The 27958-nt window shown below is 44.0% G+C and overlaps 2 protein-coding genes across 10 annotated transcripts in view; one reads left to right on the top strand and one right to left on the bottom strand.

Annotated features, from left to right (window-relative positions):
* opcml (opioid binding protein/cell adhesion molecule-like) overlaps positions 1-27958 on the top strand; it is a 141483-nt gene that overhangs the window by 79452 nt on the left and 34073 nt on the right. Inside the window, exons 7-8 of one of the 6 annotated variants that reach the window (XR_013298038.1) lie at positions 10490-10598; positions 15489-15606. The exons of 1 other annotated variant lie outside the window; for it this stretch is intronic. Coding sequence is in view for 2 of the 5 variants with exons in the window: in XM_077591753.1 (XP_077447879.1) it covers positions 4374-4477 (104 nt within the window). In the remaining 3 variants the exon portion in view is untranslated. Of the gene's footprint in view, positions 1-4373; positions 4862-10489; positions 11849-15488; positions 17307-27958 lie in introns of those variants that run through there. 4 more of the 6 variants (XR_013298036.1, XR_013298039.1, XM_077591756.1 and 1 more) reach the window with 4 other exon arrangements.
* ntm (neurotrimin) overlaps positions 9568-27958 on the bottom strand; it is a 68232-nt gene continuing 49841 nt past the window's right edge. For 2 of the 4 annotated variants that reach the window (XM_077591751.1, XM_077591749.1), the window contains 2 exons: positions 23422-23573; positions 9568-10575 (listed from right to left, as the gene is read on the bottom strand). In XM_077591751.1, coding sequence (XP_077447877.1) covers positions 10475-10575; positions 23422-23573 — 253 coding nt within the window. In that variant the 3' untranslated portion in view covers positions 9568-10474. The remainder of the gene's footprint in view (positions 10576-23421; positions 23574-27958) is intronic. The other 2 variants (XM_077591750.1, XM_077591752.1) reach the window with 2 other exon arrangements.

Below are 27958 nucleotides of genomic sequence, written 5' to 3'. Positions count from 1 at the left end.
TTTAGAGAGTCTAAACTGACTTTCTCGGAACAGGGTGACAATCAATTTTCGATCTCTATTAATCCCCAGGCTTCTGTCACACTTCCGTGGTGGGCGATTCTTGCCTCTTCCTTTAAAGATGGTTTTCACTTACAATTCCTGTTCAATGAGACCCCAGTCTCCACACACACATTTGTAAGCATGCTGAGATGAGAGACAACACACTCTTATTCAGTAGAGGTAGAACCAGCTCCGTCTCATTTTTTCTCCCCAATCCCTTTCGAGCTGCTTGCCTCATTTGTTTGGTATCAGAATGGGTGTGTGGAAAATATGTGATGTGTCATGAAACATCTCGTTTCCATCAGTCACATTCCACCACGATCCTGGTCTGTAGGTTTTATATTGATGTAGTGAGCTAACATACAAAGTAAGAACGTCGGGTTTGCTAACGCCTCTACCGTCAAATGTCAATGAACTCAGACGTTTATGTATGTAAAAAAAAATATTATGGGAGAACCAGTTACATTCGTGACGGCGAATTAGATTTGACGGGCATTGATGATATCCGACATCTCAATAGACAAAACAATTACATAGACATCTATGCAAGCTAGGATTTTGGTAACCATTGTTGCAGAGATAGCAAAAATACCAATTTCCAATAAGCTGTGCATTTATACCCTAATAATGCTCTTGAATCTTTTATGAATCGCCTAGGCGATTGTAGGTGTATCCACGGCAATCACGGACGCAGAGAAGTCGTTTCATCATAAGGTAGAATTTATTAAACAAAGGTATGAGAGAACTACTATACTGAGAATCAAAATATAACCGGGGCACGACAGAGTCGGAGAATACACTAGAAATCAAAATATAACAAAGCATGACTGAGTCGGCAACTATACCGGGAATCAAAATATAACAAAGCACGACTGAGTCGGCAACTATACCAGGAATCTAAATATAACCAAGGCACGACAGAGTCGGAGAATACACTAGGAATCAAAATATATCAAAGCACGACCGAGTCGGCGACTGAATTATAAGTCACGGAATACCGGTGTCAAGAGTCTCAACGAGGTGTAGGGGTCGCAGGGCGGAAAGCAAGCGTGAGGGATACTTTGCAACGCTCCGGCAAAGGCTGGTTGTGGCAGGCATCCACAAATTCATCAGTTGCAGGTGTGTTGACCCTGCCCACCTCGTTGGCCTATTCTGAAACACAACTGTTACCGTGGCGACAGAACATGACAGTACCCCCCCTCAACGTACGCCCGCTGGCGGACCACTTGGTTTTGTAGGATGGAGAGAGTGGAACCTCGCCAAGAGCGACGGGTCGCAGATCCAGGACCGGGGGATCCAGGAACGCTCCTCAGGGCCATACATCTTCCAGTCGACCAGATACTGCAACACTCTGCCCCCCTACGGGGAGTCGAGAATGGCCCGTACGGTATACACGGGGCCACCATCAACCAGACGATGGGGAGGAGGAGGCACAGGCAGAGGGTTCAGAGGACAGGAGGACACCGACTTGAGCAGGGAGACATGGAACACCGGATGAACCCTCATGGAACCGGGAAGCTTGAGTGTGACGGCCACCGGGTTCACGATGCTATCGACCTCGAAGGGGCCCACAAACGTCGGACCCAGTTTCCCAGAGGGCCAGGAAGGCGCAAATCCCACATGGACAGCCAGACCATCTGGCCAGGACGATAGCCAGGGGCGGGCCTCCTATGATGGTCGGCAATAGCGCAGTTGCGTGCTGCCATGCGAACTAGCGCGGCCTGAGTGTCCCTCCAGAGCTTGTGCACCCGTAGAAGGTGGATCTGGATCGATGGCACCACCACCTCAGCCTCCTGGCTCAGGAACAGTGATGGCTGGAAACCGTACGCACACATGAAGGGTGACCTTTCAGTGGCCGAGCAGACTAGGGTATTGTGTGCATATTCGATCCACGGGAGGTGCGAGGACCAGGAGCCCGGGTTCCGTAAACATGCGCAGCGGAGAGCTGCCTCTAGCTCCTGGTTGGTCCTTTCTGTCTGCACGTTGGACTGTGGATGATAGCCGGACGAGCGGCTAGTAGTGGCTCCGAGGGCCTTGCAAAAAGCCACCAACATGTCTCTGATGTAATTTTTTCGATCGGGCATCACGCCACCTAGTATATTTTAATAATATTTTTTGTTTAACGGGTTTGGCTCCTCCCCCAAGTCCAAATGGTCTGAAATTTGACAGGTTTGATAAGTATCACGCCACCAACATGTATCTGATATAATTTTTTCGATCGGGCATCACGTCACCTATAGTATATTTTAATATTTTTTGTTTTACGGGATTGGCTCCTCCTCCAAGGCCAAATGACGTTTTGGCCTCAAACTTCACCCCAGGAGCATAAAGCCTTTGGTCTAGGTGGGCCATCAACAAAATAGCCCTTTTGTCAAAGGGCAGGGGTCTCAACAGGAAGTTGAAAATGTTCTTTTCGTCATACGGCCATGAAATTTGGCACACATTTTTCCCGATAGCCCATCGAACACGTGATGTACATTACGTACAAATCATACAAAAATTAGCTCAACAGTGCCCCCTTCAATGTTTAAAAATTGCCTCTCCTCTACTGTTTTTTTCAACGTAGAGCTAGGGAATTTGGTGAGTCGATAGTTGATGGAAAACTGCACTTGTACTCATGTCCCAAAAAAGCAGGAAGTCTGCCATCTTGGATTGAAGTTGGAAAAAAAATTGCGCATTTGGCTGTACATTTGAACAAACCCGCCCTATGGACTTTAACATATCCGCCTCAAATTTAATGGGCCTATTCCTAAGACTTGAATGATCAAAATGTATCAAAACAAAGACTTATTGTGACTAGGCATGGCCTCCACCGGCAGTCAAAGTTCAACGTGTTTCAAGCCTCTCCTCACAAATGAGCGATTTAACCATGCTCCGCGCCAGGTTGGAACTCATGTCCGACTTGGTCGGGTCCCTTCAGTACTGCTTGCAGCCCTAGTTATCTATTGCATTTTGTGTTCTGGGTTTTCTTCACAACTTGGTTGCACTGTTTTGACCTCCTCTTTTTCAAGATTCAAGTTTTGAAATTCAAATTTTATACAGAAAATAATTACAGTACATCTAATACAAATGATTATAAAAATGTATTGGAGATAAAATTTTTTAATATTGCCTCATTCAAATCATGAAAAAACTAATCTATCAAATCATGATATCTGAACATTTAAATATGTAAACTAAAGTTCAATCACATTTGTAAATGAATGGATTCTGATTTTTGTAAATTTAAATTAAATTTGTAAATGTAAATTAACCAATCTACAGTGATAAAACGACAAAATTGCAACAACTGCATTAACCATCAGTGTTCAGCATTCACCTAAAAGATATCTGGCTCCATCTAGCGTTGTGAATGTGTATAATGTCTAGAGCAGGGGTAGGGAACCCATGGCTCGGGAGCCATATGTGGCTCTTTCCATAGGTGCGTATGGCTCTCCACTAACCTGTGAGGTAAAATATGGAAATCACTGGTGAGAGAGCTGAGTCCCGAACGCACTAAAATGAGCGTCACTGTGGCGTTGACACTACCTCTACCACCACTTTAATCATAATTTTGTTTTTTATCACTCTTCTGCATGCATGATATCATTGATACTGATTTATTAGCAACAGCATAACAATGTTGTCAAAAGAATTCTGAGACTTTTTGTACTTTAAAAGTGGTGAAATGGAAAAAAAAACACTTCATGTATTTTTACTTTTCAATTCTGAGAATGGCTCTCAAGAAATAACATTAGAAAATATGAATTGTTTATGGCTCTCTCTGTCAAAAAGGTTCCCGACCCCTGGTCTAGAGCCTGAATGTAAGATGAACTAGCCTTTTGCAGTCTTATTTCAAGGCAAAAACTAACCCACTATCTTATATCCGGACCAATACGGTAGATATTGCAATAGTTTGGTTTTATGCTTTCTGGCCTTTTGTGCCTCCTCCTTGGTTTATTTGGCCGTGGTGTATTTTGTTGTGCTTTGTTAGTCTCCTTTTCTGTCATGCTCACTTTGGTTAACAAATTATATGATGATTATGATTTTTTTATTTTATATATATTTTTATGTTCAAGAACTTTTAATTGTGCCTCCAAAGTATTTTAACAAGGGGGTGTATGTCACCTTATTCATTTTTTCAGATTATATAATGTTATATACTTTAACTTTATGGTTGCCAATAATCATGTGCGGGACTGTAATATAGATGATTGGTTGAACGTATTATGTTGTGAGCTACCCACATATATCATACAAAGTTATAGAGTTTAACCAAATATCACATGGTAGAATAATGATCTTGAAACTATTTTTTGAGCATCACTCATTGATGTAAGACTTTCTTCACTCAGGACCTGGCGCAATTCATGATGTCAATGGATCAGCTGGTTTTCCCCAATGTTCCATGTGCTACTTGCTGGTGATGACCTTGTACAACCTTTTGTTGAAATTTTAAGATTTTAATTTGAATCCACAAGCTTCTGACTTTTGACATTTTAAGATTTTAATTTGAATCCACAAGCTTCTGACTTTTGACATTTTAAGATTTTAATTTGAATCCACAAGCTTCTGACTTTGTCCAGGAACAGACTGTGTGTGCCCTGTAAGACAAATACAAGAAAAAATGCACCAGTGGTTTCCTTTAATTAGAATTTCCTCAATCCTCTTTTCTTAATTTCCATTTAAGTTTTTTCTATGTAGAATGTGCAGCGTTGAATGAAGAGAAAAATATGACTGCGCCAAAATAATTTCGTTTTTTTTAAAGCACCAAATTTGTGTATCCCCATAACTTTTGTATTTGGAAAGGAAAAAAAATAAAAATAAAATAAATGTAACCGTGGATGGTTGACTCTTTCTTGATTTCTCTGATTGTGTAATGTCTACGCGTAAAATACAACTTGTTTTTTAAGTGAATAATGAATGTGAAATTGATTCTTGAGTCAAATCTAATTGTATTTTTAGTTTTATCCCAAACTGATAAGACACTACGATAAGCGGAAAGCAACACAGAGCTTATAATGAATTATCATGCAATTCCGACTACTGATTGTAGTCTACAGTCTAGTTTGTTGCTGGGTGTTCACCTCAACAACAAACTAGACTGGTCCACAAACATAGATGCCCTGTACAAGAGAGGCCAGAATCGCATCCACCTATTAAGGAGACTGTGGTCCTTTGGAGTGTGCAGCACACTCCTGAGGACCTATTGTCTTGGCATCTACAGTTTTTTTATGCAGTGGTCTGTTGGGGATGCGGGCGCATGGAGAGGTACAGGAAGGGGCTGAACAAGCTGGTCAGCATGGCCAGCTATATGATCAAAAAATTCACAGCACCCTTCCAATAAAAAACAAAACAAAACAGTCCACTCTTTGGATATACTCCACAGTGCCCAAACATTCCAATCTGGAAAAGCATGCGCACACGCACACGCACACACAGTCAACCTTCGTGCGAGGAAACCTCATTCACACAAAACATTATGTCGGTTAGTCTGCAATCATGTTAAATATATATTAATCTCAACTGAAGAGATCATTCAAAGAACAGAGTTGGTCTGTAGAGAATTCTGACAATACTTTTTGTCACACTTTCTGCTTTTGGGCTAGGTAATTTTGAGGAATGAGCAGATATGGCCGCGATAATAAAAACAACATACTATGTTTTCGTGCCTAAACAAAAATACAAGTACACAAGTACAATTATCAAGAAGTGTATTTATTAAATATCACAATTATAGGCATATGAAAATACTGTAATGTATAATTATCTAAATATAATCGATAAATAAGAAAAATGTAAATACTTTAACTCAGTGGTTCTTAACCTTGTTGGAGCTACCGAACCCCACCAGTTTCATATGCGCATTCACCGAACCCTACTTTAGTGTAAAAAAAGTGAGTTTTTTCAAATTCAAGACATAAATTCCTCGCAGCACTGATTGGGCAAGCAGGGTCACGTGATCATCTGCAGCCAGTGATGGTCAAGCGGGGCATGTTATCATGAATAGACATGATGAGTCGATGTGTCTTGACCTCCTTGGCAGAGGCTCCACCGAAGCCCAGTGGCTTGGAACTTCGAGGAGAACGGCTCGTAGTACCTCATCTGGGACTGGTTGGGAGCCAATCGTGGTGTACAGAGATACCTTCATGGAACAAATTTCCCTTTCCCACGTTCCTCCGATGCTGAAGGAGGATTGAAATGCAAGCTGATCTTCTGTTTGGGGAGCTTTTGCTGAAGGCCTGGAGTCAATGTGGCGAACGATTCTCAGAGGTCTCTCTCCGCCATGGAAATTGGTTCCCTGGTCAGAATACAGCTCTGCTGGCCTTCTTCGGCGGGGGATGAATCTTCTGAGGGCTATCAGGAATGAGTCGACGTCAAGTGTGTTCAACAGATCCAAGTGCACCCCCTGGTGGTAAGACACTTGAAAATGATGCCCCACCTATTTCCAATGTGTCTTCCCATTTTTACTTGAAAGGGGCCAAAACAGTATATTCCAGTTGCGAAGAAGGCTGGCTTGAAAAGACGCATGCGGGCTGGTGGCAGATCGGGCATTTGGAGTACCGTCGGTTTGGCTTTCCAGCGATGACATTCCGTACATGAACGCCGGTAGCGACGTATGGCCTCGCAATCTCTCAGGATGCAATAGGAATGCAAAGCTCTGCAAAGATTCTTTCGGGTCCGGGGTGACGCAGACGACTGTCGAAGTCTTAGATGAGAAGTCTGGTAAAAGGGTGACTTGAGTCCAATACAATGGGATGCCTAGCTGACTGTTCCAAACTCTCCGCATGAGACAGTCATCCTCCAACACGGATCATCAACAAATTCACAGCACACTGCTGGTCCATCTTGAAAAGGTTTAAGTCAGACAAATGGCCGAGTAGGCTCGTCTAACTGACTCGTAGGTAACGGTGTAAATCCGGCTAATTTTGCTGACGGCATAGCTAACGGCATAGGTTCATCTAATCCGGCTAATGCATTTGCGCCGCCATCTTGTCTCCACAGTACCCACACGTGATATCAGGCCTTTAGGAAGTTCTTAAGAACTTCAAATTTGTCTGTTTGGTTTGACAATGTATTCTGGTTCATTACAAACCAGGTGGATTAAAAAAAGAAAAAAGGAAATGGAATTTTAAATACTGTAGTTATTCGAGTATAACGCACAAAACTTTCCACCAAAAATATGATGCGAAGTTCGCAAGCGCATTATACATGAGGTCTTCGCTTTTATGAACAAATCGCAAGGTCCTCGGAGGTTTCGACGCCCGCCATTTTGGATGTTCCTTTCTCGTTATGCCCGAGATTTCAGGCGAGAAGAGAAGGCAAGATCGCGGACTACACACACACTGGCAGTGTTCCAAAAATGTATTAAAACTGCGGCTATCCCCGTAAAAAGGCACCGATGACCGGGCAGGTCACGGAAGATAAACTGCCATGCACGGCATGGCAAATAAACGCTTAAAAATGCCCTTCTAGCAGGGGCAAGTGTACACTTAGAAAAAATGCTGAAGCTTTTCAGATTTTCTTTTAAAGCGACTGGCGTGCTTCCAAATGCCACCCAGGGCGCTCCTTTCCCGGGGAACAGAGCCCTCGGAGAAAGCCCCCACGCTCACTCGAGTCTGCCCAAGGAGCGCTATACTCGGATAGGGTTCGCAGCTCGCCCCTCCGACATTGGGCGGTGCTCACACTTAGAAAAAATAACTCAAGAAGAATGGAATCAATTGTTTGGTGAACCTGATGATGAATTAGACTTTGAAAAAATTTAAATATTGTGATGACAAAATGGACTTCAAGGATTTAAAATTGTAAATTCCATTTGAGAATTGTGTTCATACTGGTAGCTTGTTTTACCAGGCTTCCGTACCAAATGTTGTGAATATTTTTTTGTCAGGGCGACATGTGGTCAGCATTTACCAGTTACCAGTACTAGTCGGTGCAATCCTTGGTGTGAACTTAGAAAAAGTGAAAAAAATGATTGTTTTTAGAAATAACACATTTTTTATATTAGGATACTAACTCATTTTTTCTTTCTTCTCGTCAAATTAGGTGGACGTTCTAGCAACTGCTTCTTTATCTTACCTATCATTCCTCTTTTTTTAAAAAGCAAGGGTTAAGGTTTTTGTCTTGTATGTATGCAAAAATAATAATAAGCCCTTAAAATAAATGAGATTTTGAATTACATTTTCCAATGGAGTGGAATTGCGAGTAGCAGCTTAGTAAACATGCACGTAAACACACAATTTAACAACTTAAATTATGTTACGCTCACTCGGAAAAAGTCAAGAAACAACTCCGTGATGAACGAGGGTCAAAGGCAAATGTATCAGGACCCACCCACAGTCGGAGCTGATAAGCCTAGAGAAGATTAAAAGTTACAGTGGTACCTCGACATACGAGTGGCCCGACATCCGAGAAATTTGAGATACGATTAAAATTTCGGGCAAATATTTATCTTGAGACACGAGAAAAATTTTGATCTACGAGCAGACAGCGGACGCGAGAGGCTCTCTCCCTGCAACTCCCTCGTGTAATGTCTCTCTGGTCGCAACCCCCACTTGTAATGTCTCTGCGAGCACTGGGCGGAGCGTTGCATTTTTTCCAGTGTTTTTTTTCCCGTTAGTCATTGCGAATGGTGAGGCGATCGTTAATATGAGAGTTATATATACTACTCGTTGGCAAGTGGCCGTGTGTTATCCTATTGTGAGGACATTTGTGTGCATAATTTTCGGAATTTTTTGAAGGGAATACAAAAGCAAACTACCATCGACAGGTTGCATCTGAAACTCATGGTGGAGGCGGGGCAAACACAGCCAACCCGGCCGGGAGAAGAAAGATATAAAAATGTAAAACAATATTAGAATTACGTTTAGTGTAAGGTTAGATTAAACTTATTTTGAGTGTGTCGGCATTGTAATCCAAGTTCATTTAAATTTGTTAATGTTATTTTACGAGCGTTGCCGTGCAAAAAGTCCCCCCCTCTTTGTCTCTCTCTCTCTACCCTCCGTGAAATCAGTCTAATTTTAGTTCTATTAAACACATTTTAGTATACTATTAAACCACTAGTTATTTGATACTTTGTTAATAGATGGCGAATTAGAACAAATAAAACATTTTTTTCCAATCCAATATCCTGTTTTTGGTGTTTTTTCAGAGGGTTGGAACGAATTAATTTGTTTTTAGTTCATTTCAAAGGGAAACGTTCGTTTTGAGTTAAGAGAAAATCGACATACGAGCTCAGTCCCGGAACAAATTAAGCTCGTATCTCGAGGTACCACTGTAGAGGAAAAGGAGCTTTTGGTCGGACGATTACTCAAAATATGCCGATGGCTGCTACCCTGACTAGTACAGCTTTCGTGTCTAGCTAGAGCACCCCTTTTTCGGCTGACGCCAGGTTCCCCTGGCAAACCCAGTGGCCGCTACCCTGCACAAGCTTACTCTCGGCCCTCGACAGCGCACAAGGTCAGCAGGACACATGGAGACAGACAACCATTCACACGCACACTCATACCTTGGAGCAATTGTTCTCAATCATATTTTCATGCAGGCTGATTAAAAAGCTTGCCATAATGATGTTTATTTTGCTTGGATTTGAAATACAGCTCCGTGAACCTTGTGAGAATTAGCAGTACAGAAAATGAATGAATGAAGGAAATTCAGGTGTAGAATGAAAGACAACATCTATACAGATGGCATCTTTAATAAATGGATAGTGATGACAGTAATAATGACTGTAATTAACTAAATTGTTTGTGCTGTTTTTGATTTAATATATGCTGGGATTTAATTTTTAAAGAGCCTTAATTTTTTTCATATAGGAAAACAGCAAACTATTTGTCGTTTTATTGCTATTGGTATTTCACAGAAACATGACCAGTCTTTAAGTGAATGAAGTATAACTGTACTTGAAAGCATTTTCAATCAGAGGCAACATTGTAAGCAAAACTAAAAGGGAACCACTAAAGCAGGGTAAAAACTTGGGCAGTTGCCTAACAATCAAAACTTAAATACAATGCATATGTAAATAAAATTACAATGTTTACACAAGAAAACAGAAGAACACTTCTGATAGGGTGAGAGGGTATTAGCGATACAAATTTAATATTTTACATTTAAACCAAAAGAAAATTAGTAAGCACACTCATGAGTCGGCTGACCCAAATCCATTACACTTCTCAATTGTCTCTAATTAATCTTGAGATATATAAGATTCGCTTTACAGACTTTAAATATGACTTTTCTTCGATATAAATACAAAATACAGTTTAATTTATTTCAAAATACATTGAAATGGCAAAACCCTTTTTTTATTGTCAAATCTATAAGAAATACAGTCTGCAAAAAATTGCGTCAAAATTTTGATGACAATCATGTCAGAGCATTTTTGCAGGCGAAACAATGACAATAAAACTTTCATTCAAACATAGATCCAGACAAATGCTGTTGAACTCATTCCTCTTCAAATTTTAAACAGAAAGAACAAAGAAACTATAGAACCAAGGCAGGTGTCGAGCTGCACACCCAATGTGGAGCCATTGCCATCCTGGACTGCTCTCGGTCCTAAAAGGCACACAGGACAAACAGTGAGTTTCTTTTTTCCATTAAATATTTGCTTGCAATTCCATTGTGGTTGTGATAATATACACTAGACCAGTGGTCTTCAAACTATTCCACAAAGGGCCACAGTGGGTGCGGGTTTTCATTCCAACCCATAAAGAGGACACATTTTCACCAATCTGGTGTCCTACAAGTGTAATCAGTGGATTGCAGTCAGGTGCTTCTTGTTTTCTGCTGAAATCTCATTGGTCAAACTGTTTATGCTAGACCGGTTGGAACAAAAACCTGCACCCACACCGGCCCTCGAGGACCGGTTTGGGGACCCCTGCACAAGACAATCTTGTTTGTAGACTTTTTCGGCCACTCTTCCATGGGCAGCTTTAGGAATTGAGGTCCATTCTGTCACACAGAACCCTCTTGGAGGTCCTCTGGAGCTGCACCTTTTGTTATAATATCTGCAACATTGATAGCTCCCTGGATCCACCACCAGTCATCAGTGGATCTAGTCTTCTGAATTTCTCCAACTTTGTTCACAAAGTGAATTTGATATCATAACTGTCTCTTTGGATTGCTCCCAACACAGTTGGACTGTCCAGCAGGTGGAGCCATTTCTCAATCGACCATTCGACTCTGCTTTTCGATATAACTTCTGAGATGAACTGCGTAGACAGCACCACATATTTCAGCTTTTACTGGTTCTGCCTTCTGGTCAAGTGGTGTGAGCTTTGCTTTGGAGTCGACGAGTCTGACTTCAATGCCCTTTGCCATCTTCCATTTGAGGTACACCAGGGCTCTCTAGCTCTGGTCGCTCCCATTAAAGAATGTCACTCCCCATGGTTTTCAGGTCCAGTTCCATGGTGTGAGGCTTCGGTGGAAAGTAATTTGGCTGAGGCGGATGTATTCAAATGACTGGATTGCTTCTTCCCTCAACTTTTCTGACAATGGCTTGTCCCACGTGTCTCGGGTTGTACTGGTTCCAGCCTCTTGTAAAGCTCTCCTGAATGGCACCCTTCTGTTTAGCAGCAGTGACAAGACCTATTGGTAATAGATGCTAGCTACTTGGCTTAGCAGTAGTCTTCTAGTCAGTGGCGTGGGAGTTTTTTTCTCTCAGCTCTTCTTCCAGGAGGATCTACTATCATTTTTTCCCTGTCTTTGAGAAGTTGACTGAGGTCATTGGGTCACTTTCGACAAGGTAGCCGACTCCCAGAGATTTGGATTGGATTGGATAACTTTATTCATCCCGTATTCGGGAAATGTTATTGTCACAGTAGCAAGAGGGTGAGAATGCATATATATATATATATATATATATATATCAGTGGCGGGCGGTGCATTATCTGGTAGTGCCTTCAACGTATCAATCCAACCCTCAAAAACTATTTTATGGCCATAAAACCTCTACTGCAGCTACAGCTGCGACACATAAAAATAATCAATAAACTAATGCACAAAAATGGGGTAAAATCCACTTCCTAGCAGCATTTCATGATTAAATACAAATACTGGAGCTTTTCAGACATTAAAACCAGGCCAGGGGGTGATTTTCCCGGGAAAAGACAGCGATGAACGTCAATGGCGTACGGGCAAACATTGCCCGAAAATGGGTTAAAATCCAGCTGAAAACGGCATTTATTGATTAAATACAAATACTGGAGCTTTTTAGACATCAGAACCGGGCCCGGAGTATCATTTCCCCGGTAAAAAGACAGCGATGAACGTCGATACGTGAAATGACAAAAAATGCACTAAAATTAGGTCAAATCCACTTCCTAACAGCATTTATTGACTGAATACAAATACCGTAATTACTCGAATATAACACGCAGGTTTTTGCAAAATAATTTATTCCAATAGTTGGGGGTGCGTGTTATAATCAAGAACTAAAATAAATTACAAATTTTCGATCGAAAAAAGCATTGTCAAACTCACTTGACGCACGGATTTGACGTCATCACGTAAAGACGACGCACGGATTTTACGTCATCTCGTAATTTCGATCGAAAATCGGAAAGCCGAGACCACCACTGCCCCCCTCTAGCCTCCTACTCGTCTCAGTTCACCCTCTCTCAGTTCAGTGTTATAATCAATAACTAAAATAAATTATAAATTTTCGATCGAAAAAAGCATTGTCAAACTCACTTGACGCACGGATTTTATGTCATCTTGTAAAGCCAATCGGATGATGTGTTGTGGGAGGAAGAGGAAGTTGACGCATACCGGCTGTAGCCAATCCATTCATTGCTTTCGTTTCCTGTATTTAAGTAGCGACGCGTCATCACACGTTGTCGCATCGTTCACTATCGTTGACTATCATTGACTGTTGTTAGCGGTTGCTAGCGGTCGCTAGCTGTCGCTAGCTGTCGTTATTCTGTTGCCTCTGTCCGTATGCGGCCACGTTTGTTTCCACGCCTTGGTTGATTCATTAAAGGACTCCGTATCACGCTGAATGCCTCGTCCTCTCCTGCTTCCTGCATTTGCACAACGCGGCGCGACCGTAACAGATGCCCCCGATCGCGCTGCGATGACCCAGCGACGCGGCGCGATCATAACAAGAGGACAGACAAAGAGAGAGAGGAATATCTGCAGAGACTATTTAAAGATTCTGATGCGGACTCATTTGAAGGATTCTAAAAAATAAATTTGTACTCTTGATGAACAGTTGTAGTTTAAACACATGAGTCTTTTCCATTGTGCATATGTTCAAATCATTTATTTATTCAAGTTGTATGTTCCTTTTCTTGTTTGAGAATGACAATAGATATTTGAATTAAAACATGATATTGTCAATTGAAATGTAGTCAATGTTCAAGGAAGTCTGAAAGGTATTGCAACATAACATGTGTACATGATATGTTTGTCCACTCTGTGTATCATCTATTGCCCTAAAATTCAAACGCATAACTCCCAACTGCACGACACTCGACACGCTCGTACCTGAAGATTTCTCTATCCGGTTTTGAACAAAACAATCGTGAAACGAAGAAAAAAAGGTAAGATTTCTGATTTTCGTCAGCGGGAAATTTTAGGTGCGCACTATATTCGAGTACTGCGTTTTTCCAGATTTTTTTGGCCCAAAGTTATACCTGCGTGTTATTTTCGAGTGCGCGTTATATTCGAGTAATTACGGTACTGGAGCTTTTGAGACATTACAGCCAGGCCAGGGGGGGTGATTTCCTTGGGAAAAGACAGCGATGGACGTCAATGGCGAAATGGCAAAAATTAAACTGGGATAAAATCCACATCCTAGCAGCATTTAGTGATTAAATACAAACACTGGAGCTTAAATACAAACACTGGAGCTTTTCAGATATGAGAACCGGGCCCACAATTGAAATATTATTTAGGAACATAGCCATATTTTACTCACCAAAAATCCTTTTTAACTGTACACTATATCCATCCTCCTTTCTTTCTTCCTTCTTTCCTATCGCCATCGAAGCTAATGATGAAAGTCGAGCCTGTCCTGTCATATTTTTGGCATAGTCCGTTTTGAAAATGGCTTTAAATCAAAACAACAATATACTATTTGCTTGTGGAGCTAAGTTAGCACACTGAAAGTGCCGCACACACCCTTTTCCCGGCTGTAACAGACTTGCTAGCTTCGGAGTTGACCGCCCTTTCTTAATGATGTCCATTTTTCTCTGGAAAAGTCCGTCTGGAAAATAGCTTTGTTAGAGAAATCTGCAACAGAATCCATTTGTTTTTGCCACTGTCGGCCATGTGGGTGGAATTTGCGATCTCTGGCTGCTTTGGCCCGCCTACTAGCCAATCATAGTTGCTGAAAACAATGACATGTCCCAGCCAGCAAAATGCCAACGCCTATGAAAAATCATTGTGGGGTTGCCAATTCGAAATCTGATTGGTTAAAAGCAACAGTCTTGTTTAATGCAGCAGACCCCGCAGAACTGATTTTGAAGGCTTTGAGGCAGATCTGATCTGGCAACAAATAATGGCTGAAATGTGATTGGTTAAATGCTTCAATATGAAAACACATCTGGAAGCAGTGCAACCAGGGGGGAAAGCAATGAAAGGAAGCTAACAGAGCATTTGGAATAATAAGTATTGATGGACAAAATATAATATGATTCAGATATTTCTTAGGCCAGCAGAGAAGGCCTTGAAGGACCTAACGGCCCGCCACTGATATATATATATATATATATATATATATATATATATATATATGCATACATACATATAAATATATATACATACATACACATAGATGTACATGTATACATACGGTAGGTCTCAACACTCAATCATTTGTTTTGTTAAAGAGACTGACAGCTGATGGGAGGAATGATCTGCGGAAGCGCTCCTTCCTGCAATGAGGGTGCAGCAGTCTATTGCTGAAAGAGCTTCGGAGGGACTCCGGACTCATGCAGGGGGTGGGAGGTGCTGTCCATGATGGACATCATCCTGGTCAGCATCCTCCGCTCTCCCACTTCCTCCACAGAGTCCAAAGGACAGCCCAGAACAGAGCTGGCCCTCCTGACCAGCTTATTCAGCCTGTTCCTGTCCCTCTCTGTGCTCCCGCATCCCCAACAGACCACTGCATAAAACACAGTAGATGCCACCACAGTGTCGTAAAAGGTCCTCAGCAGTGTCCTGCAGACTCCAAAAGACTGTAGTGTCCTCAGTAGGTAGAGGCGGCTCTGGCCCCTTTCATACAGGGCATCTATGTTTGTGGACCAGTCTAGTTTGTTGTTGAGGTGAACACCCAGGTACTTAAAATTCTCCATGATCTCAGTGTCCGTACCCTGGATGTTCACCTGAGTGCTCTGTTGAGGATTCCTCCGAAAATCGATGACCATTTCCTTTGTCTTACTGGTGTTGATGTAGAGGTGGTTTTGCCTACACCAGTCAACAACAAAGTACGGACAAATAGGCTTAAGGACATTTTTTCCCCACAGCCATCAGGACTTTGAACTTGCGGAAGCACGACACACAATCCCTTCTGTGTAATAACTTCGGGGCCAGGTAACATGAAGGACGTTGGGCGGTGATCTGCCTCCTGCTGGCTGACTGGAGGTAAGAGATCCGTTTTTTTTGCTGGCATCTGCGAGGCAAACTTTTTCTGCAGTCGCCGGGATTTGGTTGCGCTCGGGAGATGCGATGTATCCATCACGGCAGAACGACATACGAGCAATTTGAGATACGAGTAAAATTTCGAGCAAATATTTATCTTGAGATGCGAGACAAATTTTAATATATGAGCACACAGCGGACGCGAGAGGCTGCGAATAAGAACCTCATGGGCACTGTCTTTCTGGTCGCAACTCCCTCGTGTAATGTCTCTACGAGCACTGGGCAGAGTGTTGCATTATTACAGTGTTTTTTTCCCCGTTAGTCAGTGCAGAATGGCGGAGCTTGTTCGCTAATACGAGGGGAGTACTACTTCCCGGGCAAGTTGGCAAGTGGTCGTGCGTTATCCTATTGTGAGGACATCTCATCTACAGGTCGCCGAAGTACAGTACTACCAGCTTCTTGATGCAGGGAGGCATGTGGAAGAACTCCAAGGCGTGACTGATCAGCAGGTGTGGAACAGATCATGGCAGAATGCTCTATGCACCGTGGAAAGCCCGGGATTCCTGCTTTTTGGCAGTTAGTATCGATGTAGCCATTCTCTAGAAGGTAGGTGGACATCCTTCTCGCACCGTGAAGAAGATCTTCCCCTCTACGTTCAGCAGGGCGATGCTTCTGAATTGGCCTATTTCTTTGGAATTCGCTTCCTTCGGGATGAAGACCGCTACAGCCCTTTGCCACTCCGATGGAATGAGCTGCTTCTTCCAGGCAGTTCTCATTAGGTACCAGAGTAGCTCTAATACCTGGGGGCAGCTTTTATATAACTTGTAGGGGACTCCATTAGGGCCCGGTGCTAATGAGGACCTTGCCTTCTTCACTACTTGCCTAACTTTGCTGAGCTTGGAGGTCATGATGTTAAACTCAGCCGTCGGTGGTGAGGGCGGGGTAATTACCCTGGTGTTCTGAGTGGGACGTCTCTTAGTTCATCGCTGTACTGCCTTCTGAAATGCTGTTCCATTAGTTCCCTGTTGGTCTCGAGCTTTCCTGACTTCTTCTCCTCCAGCAGTTGTCTGGCGTGCTTGAAGTGGTCCTTGTAGAAGCTGGCTCGCTCTTTCTGCTTCCGTTTGCCACACTTGCGGATGCGTTCAGCCCTGCGAAGCCTGGATAATCTTTGCCTGACCTCTTCCCACAGAACTTTCAGGCCCTCTCTCTCTGAATCGGTTGCCTTCCTCCAGTTCTGAGTTGTCAGCGTATTTGCACGAGCCGGACTGCCATAGTTGATTCCATGTGGTCCGTCCTGTTAGGCCCAGCTTCCAGTACGCTTCTCGGAGGGAGTCTGGGTTGTTTTTTTCTTGGGTTAGATTAAATTTATTTTTGAGTGTGTCTGCATCGTAATCCAAGTTCATTTAAATTTATTTATGTTATGTTACGAGCGCGTTGCCGTGCCAAAAAGTCTCTCTCTCTCTCTCTCTGTCACTCTCTCTCTCCCCTCCGCGAAATCCGTCTAATTTTAGTACTATTAAACACATTTTAGTACTATTAAATCACTAGTTATTTGTTACTTTGTTAATAGATGGCGAATTAGAACAAATAAAAATGTTTTTCAAATACAATATCCTGTTTTTGGTGTTTTTTCAGAGGGTTAGAATGAATTAATTAGTTTTTAGTCCATTTCTATGGGAAACGTTCATTTGAGTTACGAGTAAATTCACATAATGCATATATATATATATATAATATATATTATATATATATAATATATATAATATATTATATTATATATATATATATATATATATATATATATATATATATATATATAACCGGCCCGGTTGTAATGTCTGAAAATCTCCTGTATTTGTATATAATCATTAAATACTGCTAGGAAGTGGATTTTACCCGTTGAAGGCGCTACGAGAAAATACACAGACCGCCACTGGTAAGTAGTGATGACACTGTACATTAAATTGAGTTCGTAGTGATTACAAAGGAATTATGCATGGAAAAATGAAGTAAAAGAATGCAAGAATGCGCACTAATACAAACTAAGAACTCCCCTAAAAAATACCACCACCAGTAAACACATTGCACAATGCCTTACGCAAACAACAAACATTAGGATTTTTAAAAGCAATGAATACTTACAGTGGAAAGAGAGCATGTAAAATGAAAAAAAAAGACTGTCACACAGAGGCAAAGCAAGTTGAAACACAAATGACGGAAGTTAACACATAACTCAACATATTCATAAATAATATCAAGCACATTATCCATCTCGCCAATTAAGAGTGTGGGTTGTCACATTTTAAATCATACATAATCAAATCATATATTTTGTCAGTGTATTATTTATTCATTCATTCATTCTCTGAACTGCTTATCCTCACAAGGGTCGTTGGGGGTGCTGGAGCCTATCCCAGGTGACTACGAACACATGACAGGGGGCACCCTAAATCGCTGGCCAGGTCACAAGGAGACGGACATCCTTTCACCCTCACACTCATACCTTTGGGCAATTTAAAGGAAGGAAACCCGGTGGAAAACCCACGCAAGCGCGGGGAGAACATGCAACGCCACGGCTGCAACTAGATATTCTGTCCATTAAAGTTATGAACAGAATTGGTGACATAGGGCATCCCTGTTGGAGTCCAACCCCCAGTTGAAATAGAGCCGACTTCCTGCTGCGGACCAAACTCTGACATCGGTCATGGAGGAACCGGACCCCATGTATCGGGGTTCCGGAACCCCATACTCATAGAGTACACCTCACAAGACTCTCCAGGGACAAGGTCAAATGCCTTCTCCAAGTCCACAAAGCACATGTAGACTGGTTGGGCGATTTCCAGCAGACCCTCACAAAACGTTAGGGTCTACCGGACTGCACTGGTATCCACCCCCACCATCGGAGTCAACTCTCACCACCAGGTGGTGATTGGTTGACAGCTCCACCCCTCTTTTTACCTGAGTGTCCAAGACATGCGAGCGCAAGTCTGATGACACGACCACAAAGTCAATCATCAAACTGTGGTCTAGGGTGTCCTGGTGCCAAGTGCACATATCGACATTCTTATGCTGGAAAATGGTGTTCATTATTGTCAATCCATGGCGAGTGCCGAAATCCCACAATAGAACACCACTTGGGTTCCAATCAGGGGGGCCGTTCTTCCCAATCACGCTCATCTCACGGTCATTGCCCACATGGGCATTGAAGTTTCTCAGCAGAACGAGGGAGACCCCCAAAGGAGCACTCTCCAGCTTCCCTTCCCAGGACTCCAAAAAGGGTGTGTACGCTGAACTTCCATTTGGTGCATATGTGCAAACAACAGGCAAGTCTTATACCCGCACCCAAAAACAGAGGGATGCTAGCCTCTTGACCACTGGGATAAACCCCAATGTACAGGCACCGAGCCGGGGGGCAACAAGTATGCCCACACCCTCTCGGCCACTCTCACCATGAGCAACTCCAGAGTGGAAGTGTCCAACCCCCATCGAGAGGAGTGGTACCAGAACCCAAGCTGTGCGTAGAGGTGAGCCCGACTACAGCCAGCTGGAATTCGTTGATCTCACGCACGAGCTCAGGCTCTTTCCCAACCAGAGATGTGACATTCCACGTCCCAAGAGCCAGTTTCTGAAGCGTAAGCTGCGCTCGGTTAAAAAGATGGCAACATTTTGTCATATTTAGCATCACACAGTTTGTCAAGTATGGTGTGAAAGTTTTAGAGTAGCCGCCTGTGGGTGTGGAGGTTCACCTCCTCTGTGTGCCCTACCTCTTATTGGTGACCAGTCTAAGGTGTAGTCTGCCTTTCGCCCAAAGTCAGCTGGGATTGGTCGTCTCATTCCTCCTTCCTTTGCATTTTTTTTAAATCTCTCTCGTAATATATCAGTCCCTGAGTACCTAGTAGTCATCCAAATCAAATAACTCGTCGTCCTCTCCTTGGTACTCCATGCCTTGGAAGTCCACTCTGTACCGCAAGATACCCCCGATGCCTCCAAAGCCCTTGACAAACTGAGATCCTTCTTGACTCTTGTCTGTGACGATTTCCAGCGTGGCTCCAAATTTCTTGTAATTGTTGGCGAACCACTCCAAGAGTGGCATGCTCTCGATCAGCTCATGCTCTTGGCCCGTCTCCTTGTCCGTAAAGTGGGACTTGTCCTTCTCCTGCTCCAGCGTCAAGTACAAAGTCTTCTCGTCGTTCTTGGCTCCGTTGCTCTCGGCCCTGTGCTTGCGCAAAATGTAACGCATGGTGTCCAAGTTCTCGTAAACTATGAGGACGGTCAAGTTTGATGGGAACAAGCAACGTTTCTTTGCAACTTCAGTATTTATTTCTAAATAAGTGGTAAATCTAAATCGTAAACTCTTATGAAAATATTCCTATTTTTGTATAAAATATGTATGCAAATATATGTATGTATGCACCAACCAAAAAAGATAGTAATTGATTTATTAAGCCATTAAAATTATTAAGAAATGCAAAGACATTCTCCAATGGGGTGGAATTGCGAGTGACAGTTGAGTAAACATAGTACACAGGCACGTAAACAAACAACTTTAACGACTTAAAATTATGTTATGCGCACTATAAAAAGCTACATGATGAATAAGGGTCAAAGGCACATGTTCGACATTCCACAGTCCTCTTCTGTACTCCCTGTACACATACGACTGTACACCAACCCACCAGTCTAACTCATCAAATTTGCCGATGACACCACTGTGGTCGGACTCATCTCAGGAGGGGATGAGTCGGCCTACAGAGATGAGGTCAACAAACTGTCTTCATGGTGTTTGGTGAACAATCTCACACTGAACACCACGAAAACTAAAGAAATAATCCTGGACTTTCGCAAACACAGCACAGATCTGGCCCCACTCATAAATGGAGTATGTGTAGACAGGGTCCAGTCCTTTAAATTTCTGGGGGTCCACGTCACGAATAAGATCTCCTGGTCTACAAACACCATGGCAGTAGTGAAGAAGGCCCAGAAACGACTCAATTTACTCAGGGTACTCAGGAGGAACAACTTGGACACCAAGCTTTTGGTAACCTTCTATAGAACCACTGTGGAGAGCATCCTGGCATACTGCATCACAGTGTGGTACGCTGGAAGCACGGCAGCAGACAAAAAGGCCATGCAGAAAGTGATTAACACTGCCCAGAAGATCGTTGGCTGCTCTCTGCCCTCACTGGAAGACATTGCCAGCCCTCGTTACCTCAGCAGAACATCATCGGGGACCCATACCACCCTGGTCACAATCTGTTCCAGCTGCTGCCCTCTGGCAGGCGCTATAGGTCCCACAAAGTACGGACAAATAGGCTTAAGGACAGTTTTTTCCCCACATCCATCAGGACTCTAAACTTGCGGTAACACAACACACAATCCCTTCTGTGTAATAACTTCGGGGTGAGGTAATGTGAAAAGACGTTTGGGCGGTGATCTGCCTCCTACTGGCTGACTGAAGGTAAGTGAAAGACAGTGAGAGGTAAGTGATCCGCTCGGGGGGTGATGCGATGTATCCATAACGGCAGAATGCCAAATTACAAGTACGAAACTATCACTTATTTGGGTCTTTTGCCGAGAAAACGCACCTTATGGAGAAGCACTACCAATTTCGTCATACGCAGTTTCTGGGTGTGATGACAATTAGGCTTTTGTTGTTGATGATGACGACAGGGCCTATGTCCGATTATTATTATTATTAGTGCTGTCAATCAATTAACATTTAGTTTGAATGTACGTGTTATTAGGGCAGCCCGGTGGATGAGTGGTTAGCGCGTCAGCCTCACCGTGGGGGACCTGGGTTCAAATCCAGGTCGGTCCACCTGTGTGGAGTTTGCATGTTCTCCTGGACTGCGTGGGTTTTCTCTGGGTACTCCGGGTTCTTCCCACATTGCAAAGACATGCATGGTAGGCTGATTGGACACTTTAATTTGCCCCTAGGCAGGTGTGAGCGTGAATGGTTGTTAGTCTCCTTGTGCGCTGCGCTGCCCACCCATTCAGGGTGTCCCCTTCCTCTGGCCCGAAGTGAGCTGGGCTAGGCTGCAGCACCCCCTGCGACCCTAGTGAGGATAAAGCAGTTCAGAAAATGAGAGATTAGGATTATTATCACTTTCGAGGGCGGTCTGGTGGCCGATCGGTTAGCGCGTCGGCTTAATAGCTCAGGGGTTGTGGGTTCGATCCCAGGTCTCCTCCCACATCACAAAAACCTGCAGAGTAGGCTGGGGGAACACTCTAAATTGCCCCTAAATGAGCATGAATGCTTGTCCGTTGCGTTTGGCTGTGACAGCCTACTCTGGGAGGAGGACATGCCCCAGAAGTTTCAGGATGCCACTATTGTTTCCCTCTTCAAAAAACAAAGGCAGAAAGTTCGATTGTGGCAATTAACGGGGTACTCTGATGCTTCGCCACTTGGCGGCTTCACTACATAGAAGTATATACAAAAGTTCATAAAAATGTCAAAATCCACGCTGAAAGCGGAAGGAAGATGAAAAACGCCGGTGAATGACGCGACATACATTTTAAAAGGCAGAGGAAGACATGATCTTGCCTTGTGGTTTGTTGTGAGTGAGTTTACCATTGCGCACATTACCACTTGGATAAAGCAAACGTCTAGCCTTTTCCAGCTTTGTTTGGATTTTGAATCATTGTTTAAAATGCCCTCTTCCTGTGGAACAATCATTACCCGAGCAACTACCGCCTGCCCGTTGTAGTGCAAAGCCACAGCAAGCCGAGGGTGACGCGAGCACGCCACCTCCCCGTTGCGGAGCGAAGCCACAACGAGCCAAGGGCGCCGTGGGCATGCCGGCTCCCCTTTGCAGAGCGAAGCCACAGCGAGCCGAGGAGAAGAGGATGCCTTCCCGACATTCTTATTAAAAAATGAACTGAAAGTGCAAGGGTTCACACGTATCACCTGACGCTCTTCATGTGTGGTGGCTTCATGGGAAAGCATCCTTGATCAACAAGTTCGGCTGTCCTCAAGCTTTAAAAAACAAGAACAAAGCCTTGTTGCCGGTCTACTGGATGAGCAAACGGAATCCCTGGATTACGAAAGACTTCACAAACTGTCAAAACGGTATCTTGTTGAAAATGGTCTCCCCTTCAAGGACTTGGACTAAAACTCCAATTAACCTTTTTTTATTCATATCAAGTGGAACGGAATTATTTTCAACGTGAATACAGTATTTAAAGTATTTACAGGTTAAATATCTCATCTCATTTTCTGAACTGCTTTATCCTCATTGGGGTCACGGGGGGTGATGGAGCCTATCCCACCTGACTCCAGGCCAGAGGCGGGGGAAACCCTGAATTGGCGGCCAGCCGATTGCAGGGCACAAGGAAACGGATAATCATGCACACTCACACCCATACCTAGGGATAATTTAGTGCGTCCAATCAGCCTACCAATCAATCAAATCAAATCAATCAAAAGCCTTTATTGTCATCATACACCGCTGCGTATAACGAAATTGGTGGTGCTACTCCACAGAGTGCGTTTTCCCAGTAAAAACATAAATAAGTATGTAATATAAAAATATAAAAAGTATAAAAAGTGCATGTTTTTGGAATATGGGAGGAAACCAGAGTACCCGGAGGAAACCCACCTGGCCTCCCCAATTAAAATTGTTATTGTTATTTCTCTTTCATTTGTTTTCAGAGGATAAAGCTCTTATACTGCTATCATTATTATGCTGCTGTTTTAAGTGGTCTACAGTGCCTGTTATTTTACTCAGCAGTTTCCAGTATACAAATAAATTCAATGATTTGACTCAGGTGTTCTTTCAATGTTGCACGCTGATGCAAATGCAAGATACATGTGCTTACCATACATAACAAAGCTTGTATTAGAGCTCCCAAGTTTGTTGACGGCAACACAGCTGTAGTTACCATAGTCACCATAAGACACATTAAAGAATGTCAGTTTGGACAGGGATCCAGTGTTCACAATTTCCATGCCGTCAAAGCCATTGATGAATCTGATGATATAACAAATTATTCGGTAAATATGCAAATTCAAAAATCCAATTTAAACATTATTTGCATTTTTTATTGAGATTTATGACTCTCAGAATAGGTTTTTTCTTTGCTCTTCTCATCTTGAGCTATCTTTTGTCTCATCTCTCTGAGCCTCTTTCCACATTTCTTTCATCATAATAAAATGATGGAATAAATCAAATGTAGCCTGAGTTATCAACACTGCATACACACAAAATACGCAACCCACAGTACACTGATCCAAAAAACGTGATGGGGAAAAAAGTGCAAATATGGATGTAAATTTTAAATTATTTGTATCAGCATTTGGCAGGAGGATATTAATTGATGCACTGGGTGAGGGGCTAAATTATAGGCACATTACTCTGTGGTCGGTACTCGGATGATTCGCCTAAAGACGTTTCGCCGACAGACGTTTGACAGACGGACAGGTCGCCGAATGGACGTTTCACCGAAACGGGATTCGCGCGCTCGCCCCGACCCCGGATCGTGTGTGTACATGTTTTTCAACCTCGGCCCGCGGGCCATATACGGCCGTTACAGATAACATTCATTTAGGAATTACAAGGGCATGTACTGCCCCCCGCTGGACATATTTCTAAATACAAGTATGTTTGGGAATAAATAGACATGGTTTAAATGAATTAGTCAAAGATAATCATTTTACTTGCTTTTTAATATTAAACACTACCAATAAGATGCCATTCAAAAAAATATTTTATTAAAAAGAAGACAAAGCAAATTCACAGATGGTGTTTTTATTAAAGCAGTAAAAAACGTACACATTTTGCACAAAAATTACAAATACAATACAAACTTACAAATTATGTACAAAGGGAATTCACAGATGGCAGTGGCAGTTTTTATTAAAACAGTAAAACTTACAAATTAAGCGCAATGGCTTCTAGGTACTGTAGTTTGTTTGGAAATCGATCCGGGTTTTCATAGTCATGCGTGAGCTTTTTTAAACCGTTCATTAACAGCTGCGTATGACTTTTTGGTCTGTCTGGGCATAATACCGCCATAAGCCTGTTGTATTCGTATTTCCCAATCACTTAGCTCTAATTTGAGTTTGCTTATCAGACGAGATGAATTTGGATGAACAACTGACACTCTACATTGAAATGCGTGCCAACCTTCAACAGAATTATTAGTGCCCGGTATTCCCAGCAAGGTCTTTTCTCTAACATTCCATAAGGGGATAGCAAAACATGGACTGCGTCGCCGTCGCCTTCCCCTTGGCTCACCTAGCCAACCCGGATGTCCGGTGTAAAAAAAGACAACAAGAACAACAAGACCACTTTCTACTTCCACTTTAAATATTCATCTCAAAATGTACTGCCCCCCGCTGGACATATTTCTAAATACAAGTACGTACGTGCTGCCAATGTTTTTTTAAAAATATTTTTTATTTTATCCTTGCGTTTAAAGTAGTAGCCATTTGCCATATTTTAGGAAATATATATTCAAAATGATTTGCTGAGAACCTTAATTCAAAGATTAATCTCAACGATTTCTATGCTGCTGTAAGTTTATTACTACTTTATTTTCTCTATTTCTTCTGTCACGTACTGTTCTGCATGATCTCCAAATGGCTACTACTTTAAACACAAGGATAAAATAAAAAATATAAAAAATGGCAGCACATTGTAGTGTAGTGCGTACTTGTATTTAGAAATATGTCCAGTACTTGTATTTAGAAATATGTCCAGTACTTGTATTTAGAAATATGTCCAGTACTTGTGTTTAGAAATATGTCCAGTACTTGTGTTTAGAAATATGTCCAGTACTTGTATTTAGAAATATGTCCAGTACTTGTATTTAGAAATATGTCCAGTACTTGTATTTAGAAATATGTCCAGTACTTGTATTTAGAAATATGTCCAGAACTTGTATTTAGAAATATGTCCAGTACTTGTATTTATAAATATGTTTAGTACTTGTATTTAGAAATATGTTCAGCGGGGGGCAGTACATGCCCTTGTTATTGCGGGGGGCAGTACATGCCCTTGTTATTCCTAAATGAATGTTATCTGTAACGGCCGTATATGGCCCGCGGGCCAAGGTTGAAAAACATGTACACACACGATCCGGGGGCGGGGCGAGCACGCAAATCCCATTTCGGCAAAACCTCCGTTCGGTGGAGCGTCCATTCGGCGACCTGTCCGTCTGTCAAACGTCCGTCGGCGAAACGTCTTTAGGCGAATCATCCGGTCACGCTGTGGTCCTATGTGTCAGGAGCGGCCCGTTTGTCCTTCCTGGCGTGCCGTCAGAGAGAGCGGCTGCGGTCAATCTGCTGATTACTTCCTGTTTTGGTATTTAAAGATCAATGAGTCCTAGTACCATTGTCGGATCGTTACTGCTGTTCCTGCATGCGCCCAGCATGCTGCCGTTTTGGTTCCAAGCCATTGTTGATTTGTAGATCCCAATTGATTTATTAAAGATGTTGTTTGTAGCTAACTGCCTCGATTCCCCTCCTGCTTCCCGCGCCTGGGTCCTAATCCATTCCCGATCACGCCACGACGACGCGGCGCGATCGTAACAGAACGATCCGACCATAAGGGACCCAGTGGGAGGCCACCCACGCTCGCGCTGACGCTCTCGTCGACGCCAGCCACCCTTCTCGAAGCCCCCCGACCACATGGATTCAGCGAGAAGCTCCCCAAAGTCTTTTGGGGAGTTTATAATGGACACACCGTGGTGTGGGCACCTCAGAGACGTTCTGGCAGCGGAGGAAACCCAACTAGGAGGTAATTCTGAGCCTCCATTCACCTTTAAACCCACCCTCCGCTCAACGCGTCACACTGGGCTGCCAGCACAGCTAAGTCATAATACGCAAGTTCCGACACCGCCAGTTCATCGCCCAAGTTATTTAAATTCAAACTCCAGCGAGTTTTTTCCTCAATGGAGGGAGAATCCCCAGCCTCCATCGGCCCCGTTGGAACGCCAAATCTTTGTCGGTTGGGACTCTGACTTTTATGAAAGTGAGGACGACCAGGAGCGAATTGATTTGTATGCTGGAGATTCGGACTCGGACAGTGATTTTCTTAGCCGATTCGGGCTGCGATACGCTCCGCGAGGACGTTGACCAATACTCCTCCGATTACTCCGACCTGGATTACCCCGACCAGCATCTGCCATGCCAGCTGGCCATCCACAGGCGTGGCGGCCGGCGGGGAGGCTGAGGTAGGAGTTTCGATCACCGCCTGTCTTGTCTACTTGGGGAGGCACAGCAGCAAGGTCTTTCACCTTGTCGGCTGGCCATCTACAATGGGCCACCACGTGACGGCCGGTGTGCTGTGCCGTCCTCCTGGAGGAGGCGGCGAGCACCGCGCCGCAGGGAGAAGTGGAAGGAGGGCCTGGACGCTTGAGCCCCTGACCAAGCTCCTCGCCCGACCACGCCCGTCCAGACGCCTCGCCCGACCACTCCTGTCCGGACGCCTCGCCCGACCACGCCCGTCCAGACGCCTAGTTCCAGTCTGCCAAGTTCCAGTCTGCCCAGTTCCAGTCTGCCCAGTTCCAGTCTGCCAAGTTACAGTCTGCCCAGTTACAGTCTGCCCAGTTACAGTCTGCCAAGTTCCCGTCTGCCCAGTTCCAGTCTGCCCAGTTCCAGTCTGACCAGTTCCAGTCTGCCCAGTTCGTCTGCCCAGTTCCAGTCTGCCCAGTTCCAGACGGACCAGTTCCAGTCTGCCCAGTTCCAGCCTGCCTAGTCCCAGCCTGCCTAGTCCCACCCTGTCAAGTTTCAGCCTGACTAGTCCCACCCTGTCAAGTTTCAGCCTCCCTAGTCCCACCTTGTCAAGTTTCAGCCTGCCTAGATCCACCATGTCAAGTTTAAGCCTGCCTAGTCCCACCCTGTCAAGTTTCAGCCTGCCTAGTCCCACCCTGTCAAGTTTCAGCCTGGCTAGTCCCACCCTGTCAAGTTTCGGCCAGCCCAGTTCCTGGGTGCACAGTCCCCGCCTGCCTAATTTCACCCTGTCCGGTTTCAGCCAGCCCAGTTCCTGGGTGCACAGTCCCCACCTGCCTAATTTCACCCTGTCCGGTTTCTCCCTGGCCGGTTTCGGCCAGCCCGGTTTCAGCCTGCCCAGTTCCTGGGTGCCCGGTTCCCGCCTGCCGAGCTCTTGCCCGCCCAGCTCTAGCCCGCCCGGAAGCGGCGGCGACGCACCGGGGCCCCTGGACGAGGGAGCCGGCAACGGCGAGAGCGACTCTACGGCGCCCCTGGACGAGGGGGCCGGCGACGGCGAGAGCGACTCTCCGGCCCTCCCGGCCGAGGGGGCAGCCGGCCCCCCGAGCAGCCAGGCTAATGTGCCCGACGACCGTTCTAAGATTCTGGTGTCTGTTAAGGGCTTAAAGGAACAGCGGGGAGGCC

Source organism: Stigmatopora argus, chromosome 22, assembly GCF_051989625.1.
Source record: "Stigmatopora argus isolate UIUO_Sarg chromosome 22, RoL_Sarg_1.0, whole genome shotgun sequence".
NCBI classification, from domain to species: domain Eukaryota; kingdom Metazoa; phylum Chordata; class Actinopteri; order Syngnathiformes; family Syngnathidae; genus Stigmatopora; species Stigmatopora argus.
The sequence above is the reverse complement of the archived record's forward strand: the minus strand, read 5'-3'. Positions and strand labels throughout refer to the sequence as shown.